General features: G+C 40.7%; 1 protein-coding gene across 1 annotated transcript; it reads right to left on the reverse strand.

The window, feature by feature from the left end:
• Nucleotides 1-5,650, reverse strand: KCNRG (potassium channel regulator). The gene is made up of 2 exons (XM_059493586.1): nt 5,064-5,650; nt 1-3,228 (listed from the first exon to the last, which is right to left on the reverse strand). Exons 1-2 carry the CDS (start codon nt 5,639-5,641, stop codon nt 2,976-2,978), a joined length of 831 nt encoding a protein of 276 aa, XP_059349569.1. The 5' UTR covers nt 5,642-5,650; the 3' UTR covers nt 1-2,975.
• Between the last annotated feature and the right edge of the window lie 872 nt (nt 5,651-6,522).

A 6,522-nucleotide genomic window follows, 5' to 3' on the forward strand; every position in this document is an offset into this window, starting at 1 on the left:
TTTTTCTGTATAAGGAAACCCAGAAAGGAGTTTTCCTTGAAGAACCGGCTTAAATTCAATTAATTTATTCCATCAATCTTTCATTGAAGTCATGGGTATCCTACTGGTATCAGTTCAGAAGCTTTCAACAGATTTCTATCAGGTTGTCCACACACATGCTGTCAAACTTATTTAAGGACTATCAGTTAAAAAAACTAATAAAAAAATCCCAACAAAGTGAAAGCATTGTGTAAGAGCCTAATCATGTTCTCTGCAGGAACACAAAATGACAGAAGGTGATACTTCTCAGTTCAGAGCTAAGTAAGAATAAATGCTGGAAGAACTCTGGGAGGACAAGCTTGTTGATGGTCATGTGCTTTGCTTCCAAAAGAAGCACAGAGCCACAGCACACTGTTACCCAAGGGTAAAGCACATATGGTTCTTTACATGACAGCAACTTGCACTGGTATATTTTCCAGAGCCAAATACTGCATTCATAGAATGATGCTGTGCTAAATAAAAATTAACCCATGTGTTCAGCCCATCATAAAGTGTTACTAAAATGGTTGTATCAAATATTCATTTTGCCAAAGACATGGAACATAGATGATTGCATAGGTAAAAACTTTGGGGCTCTTTAAAAATTGAAGTATTTGTCTTTTCTTTCACTTCATAAAAAAAAAAATTAGAATCCAAACTTCAATTTTCAAAGAGGCTGCTGCAGCATGGAAAACAAAGTCCCTACTTTTGTGGTAGATGAAACAGTGTAATTGTTACTGTGAGGTGTTCTGAAACTTGTCTCAGCTTACGTCACTGCTATTGGTGATCATCTAGGGCATAATGTCTAAATACAGCCTCAAGTCTATTTTTTAAACTTTCCTTGTAAGAATTTGCTTTTTTTTGTCTCGTGCTTCACATTGGCTAGTCCCTCCACCTACAATATCCACAACCAGTAACTCACCCAATAATCAACATTATTGTTTCCAAACAAGGAGTGTTGTCTGCAGCGCAGCAACTTGTGGGGACAGGCACCCCACACAGCCTGTCTGTTCTGTCACCCAACAGTGGTCTGACCTCAAAGCCCACCATGATAGGCTTTCTGGCACAGACCTTCACAGAAGGGCTCCACAGAATCATAGAACAGACCAGGCTGGAAGGGAACTCAAAAGATCATCTGGTGCAGTCTTTCATGTGACACAGAGCCTTCATGAAATCATTTAGCATACTCTTCAAAATTTCTAACAAGGGAGACTCCACCACATCTGTGGGGAGGTTGTTCAGTGAATGATGGTTCTCACTGTAAGAAATATCTTACTTCAAGGCAAATATGAATGCATTGACATTACTGACCAAAAGAAACCCATTTGAAGTGGAAGCATTCACTCTTACATTCATTACATAACCTGTAAGCAGCTTGGGAGATGTAGTCCCATAATCATATTATTCTCAACTCTAACAGCTCTAGAACAAGCAAAGAAGACCTCATTGAGCTTCTGAACTTAGGTCAAGCTGAAATGCCCCAGAGCAGTAGCCAAAGAAAAGAGGTGTCCAATAGTGGCACTTCTTTCCAGTCTGGAAAGATCCATTTCACTGAAACTCCTTAAGGCAAGAAAGAGATGGCTGAGTCCCACCCCCATTATCAAGGGCTGCAAATAAAGTAATGCATTCACATTTTAAAACTAATGAAAAGCCAGATCTGACTGGTTAGCCAAGAAAGCCCAAAGTGGTTCTCCTGGGCTATTCTAAGCCTTGGGAAGATGGTGCCATCTCAAGCTGCAACAACGGAAATAGAGGTGGATAGCAGGAAAAAGTTTTTCACGGAGACTCATAACGTTCTGGAATGGTCTACCTGGGGAGATGGTGGAATCACCATCCCTGGATGTGTTTAAAAACAGACTGGATGTGACACTCGATGCCATGGTTTAGTTGAGGTGTTGGGGCATGGGTTGGACTCAATGATCTTTAAGGTCTCTTACAACCTAGTCTTTCTGTGAATTCTGTGTTCTACCAGCAACAAAACTGAGATGCAACTAATGAATCCCTGAAGTTATTGCTATCTTCTTTCTCTGCCTTGATGGAAGGACAAAAGATTCTTAATTTATAAAGCTTCATTAACTTACCTCTCTCAGTACCTGAGCTAATTTTGGCATCTTTACAAATCTTTGCACAGGACTAACAAGGCTCTTAAAGCCACCTCTGCTAAGCCTTCCAACAGTGCTGTACTTAACAAGTGCTAAAAAATTCTTTGCACTGCTTTGTTTGAAACTGTACAAATTCTTTCATCTGAAGGGCTGTTCATCACATTTTCATCCTTTTTATGGTGAAAGCACTAAAAATTAACTGACCCTCTGTTCACAAAGATCTTTATCATTTAATTCTCAGAACCAAAGGGCATCTTAATGCCACCAGAGTGGGAGGAGAGGACAAGACAGTCACACATTCTTTCACAGACTTCAGTGATGGCTTTCACAAAGCCACACAGCAGCACAGCTCGGGATGTTCCCCTCCCACTGCCCTCAACCTACTGCAAGAGAGTCAGTGAGTGGAAGCACTAATCAATCACTGGGGTTTGCATTCCTCCCCCAGCCACTTCTCCTGACTGTTGGGATGACAGTTGCATCATCTTCATGTGTTACCCTGTTTTTAAAATCTACTTGCAGATTAGCACAGAACATAAAAACAGTTTTCTGGAAGGGATGGCTGATGCTTTGTGAGTCTTCATGTAAATTTTAGCCACAGAGAAAAAACAAAAACAACTCTTGGAATTGCTGAAATCTGGTCCACAAACCCAGTACCGAATCTGGGCTTCTTTTACTTAAAGAAGGTACAGCGGTAAAAGGCAAGAAAACAATTTTTCCCCCTAAATACTTGAAAGAACATGTGTTTGTTACTTCCCTCAATAGCTGCAGTTTCAAACATGCCAAAACAACAAAAATAAAAGGTCACTAGTGCTGACACATCCCTCTTCTACATTCAGAAGATGGAAGGAAAAGCCCTTATTTCCCTTTCTGTACTTGGCTTCTCCTTGCCTGTGCTACCCCAGAGCTCCCTGGGGTTTGGTTCACCATGATGGCAAGGCCTGCTGCCCTCTTCGTCCTTTCAAAAGTGTAGCATTCAGCCTTCTCTTCACTGGGGACTGTCCTGGTGCTTATGAGGCGAAATCCATCTTTGAGCAAAGTGTCAAGCAGCAGGCCTAGCACGTTAGTACCATTAATCAGCTTTCTCTTATCAGGCTTTATGGAAACATACCTAAAATCAGAGAGAAAAACAAAAAGGAAAAAGCAGTTACAACACACTTTAACTACTTTACAGCACAGATCAGCCCAGCTGCACTGTGTTTACAGCAACCAAGGCTCCAGATATTTTTTCCTTCTTTTAAGGATGACTTGACTCTTTCCTTCATTAAGAGTAATTCTCAGTTCATCCAGTTATGTGCTGGGGAATAAGCACTTCCCTTTCACACCCTCCTCCACCACAAAATTTACTTTCTTAAGAAACATCCGTGACAACCCCCATCTTGTCTCAACAGAGGAGAAGTAAGCAGCAGGCTCTGCAATGCTGCAAGTTTTTCAGGTAAGAGTAAACAATGGACAGCAGAGTCACATTCACCCCAAGAGCATCACTCTCCAACACACAGGATCTCTCTCTCTACAAACAGTGACATTTATTGCAAAGTTACCTTGTACAGCAGGTCGTGTGGTAACAAATATTAAAATCACTTTCACATGGCCTCAAATGATTTTATTTGATATAAAGTAGAGTGTAAGAATCTATCCGGACATTCTGAGGAGCAGCAGTCAGGTAAAAATTCTATTACAAAATGTATAAACTGACAGGTGAAACTGTTCCACAGTTCACAGGCAAGTACACCAAACATTCATGGAAAGCACAAGAAAGGCAAAAAAGTCCATGTCACCACAAAGACTAAGGAGATAGAAATTCAGCAAGGCAACATAATCAAATGTTACTTATTTCATTACTCAAGATCAGCTTTTCTATCGATCTGCAAAGGGAAATTTTTACTAATTCTGAAGAAATAAATGAAAAAATCAGAAATATTTTCCCCACTACTTAAGTTGCCATAACCTACTCAACCAATTGCTAGTCCATTAAAATTAGTAATATGTTATAAAGTTAAGGTTTGGCACACAAACATATATATTGCTTCACAAATGCAAAGTAGTTTTTATTTTAATTGTTTAGCTAGAGAAAGCTGGAAGAAAGATAAACTTTATTTTCTTTAAAAAACAATCAAAAGACTGCTGTGTTGGTTCATATATTCAAATAGAATATTTTTTGAAATATTTCAATGAAATTTCCATAAAATTCCAGATGTTCTAACAGCCACAGAGGACAAATTAGGTTAACATTTTCTTATACAGTAAGAACATGTCTCCATACAATAGAGACATCCAGCAAAAGATAGTTTAAAAAAACCTAAGTAGCCATTAGAATACAATACTGCTATCACAAAAATTACTGATACACAGTTATCTTAATAAAAACAGAACCTGGGTCTGAATTCAAAGAAAATCCACTGTGAAGCATATAGTTAATAATCTGTCTTTTCTCCCTCCCCCTAATAAAAAGTTCTACAAAAGCTTTCCGATCCCCAAAATGCTGCCTCAGTTTCAATGAAGTTTTTAACCCTTCTTGCCATTCTCTGTTTCCTGTTTTCCATATGAAAGCCTTTTACGCCATAAGCTAGTGGAGATTTTAGGCTTCCACCCAGTAATTTACTTTACTTTGTTTCCTTACTGTGTTTTTCATGTTCTGTGGAAGGCGATACTGTGAAATCCTAAAGTGAGTGAGGAGGAAATTGCAGAGAGAGAGAAAAACCCAAGAGTACTTACAAACAAACATCAAGAACAGTACTTTAGGAAGCTGAGAACAGGCAAATCAGTGTAACAAATTAAACTGGGTGTTTCAGAGCTAGAAAACGATAACATTGAACAGAAAGAAAGAAACCTATTTCTTTTCTTTCAGTTTCTTTAAAATGAGCTTTGCTAGCACATAGTGTGCACTTCATGAACTGCAAGTCACAAAGACGTGTCTGTAATGAGAAGTCACTCTAGGGACAGTACCTGGCCACGAACTGGTCACCAGCAGAATACTCAGTCCCACACAGAAAAACCATATCATGATGAGAGGGTCTTTCCAAAGGAAGTGGAACAAGTGGTTTCTGGGAAGGAAAAGGGCTGTTCCAGCCCTGTCCTGACTGCTGTCCTGTAAACACAGTGATCTGCTCAGCTAGTGCCTCAATGGTGGTACTGCAGGAACCAAAGATCCGGAAAAAGGCCTGCATTTCTTGGAGAGAAAAACGCACTTCCAAGATCTCCAGCCTCGGTTTCAGCAAATGTTCTTGGCTCAGGAGGTTGGCCAGGAGGTAGAGTCCATAGAATTCTGCTTCTCTCTGCAGCCTCTGATAGTCTGAGAAATCAGTTGGTAAGGAAACCTGGAGAGTCCTCAAGAAGTCCATGATGTAACTAAACAAAGCTCCATCTCTGTCCACAAAAAACTCTCCATTCACCAGTTTAAATTCCTGGTCATCGTCACTCACCATGCGTGCCAGCCTGGACTCAGGGAACCGCTGCAAGGTGGAAGCCCGGGTTATAAACCTCACACCTCCCACACTCAGAACGACCACCTCTCGACTACTCATGGCTGCCTCAGCCACTCAGGAACTGCAGCTCTCTGATCTACACCTCTGTGACTCGATCCCTCCTAAACTGCAAGGCAGCTGCAAAAACCATTGCATTCTTTTAGCAAGTGTTTGGAGTGAGGTGTGGAGCAGCAACAGGATTCCCAGGCAACAAAGATGTAAATATCATGTACAATAGTTTTGTTTGCTGGGTTTGGTTGCTTGGAGACTTTGAACTCTTGGAATTTAATGTTTTATTTTTGAGATGAACAGCTTGCAAGGACTACCAGAATACAGTGAATTGACTGTTGCAATTTATGAGACCTTGAGAGAGGCCAACGAATATTCCTGACGGATGGCACACATTATATTTGTTTTCTAGAAATGTTAGTTCAACATTTTCATTCCATACACTGCTGTTCACACAACCACTGCAAAAAGAGGTTAAATGTGCTTCAGGCAAGATATTTCAGTACCGTATGCTCTGGAAGAAGGGCACTTCAGAGAACTCAAGCTTAAGGTTCCCTTTAAATCACTGTATCTAAGGCCAGCGAAGTCAATACAAACAGAAAATGCAATTAGCTCCTCAAACGAGATACACAAAATTACAGCAACAGCACAAGAACCTATACAAGGTTCTTCAAACACCACCAACATCCATACACCTGCTGCATCACACAACCTGCTCCAGGAATCATCCAGTCATTTTTCCTGGCTTTTGGAATTGCAATCTGGAGAGGCAGAGAGGGACAGGAGAGCAGCTGTTTTACTTGCCACCTCTGCAGGGTTAGAGCCCAGGCTGCCTTCCTGTGGCAGACCTCTGCGTGCCTTTCACTGCACTAAGTTCTTTATGTTAAGGCCAGTCTTTAAGAAAGCGTGGCTCCAGAGAAACACGGATCTAA

This window comes from Ammospiza nelsoni, chromosome 2 (assembly GCF_027579445.1).
Source record: "Ammospiza nelsoni isolate bAmmNel1 chromosome 2, bAmmNel1.pri, whole genome shotgun sequence".
Classification (NCBI taxonomy): Eukaryota; Metazoa; Chordata; class Aves; order Passeriformes; family Passerellidae; genus Ammospiza; species Ammospiza nelsoni.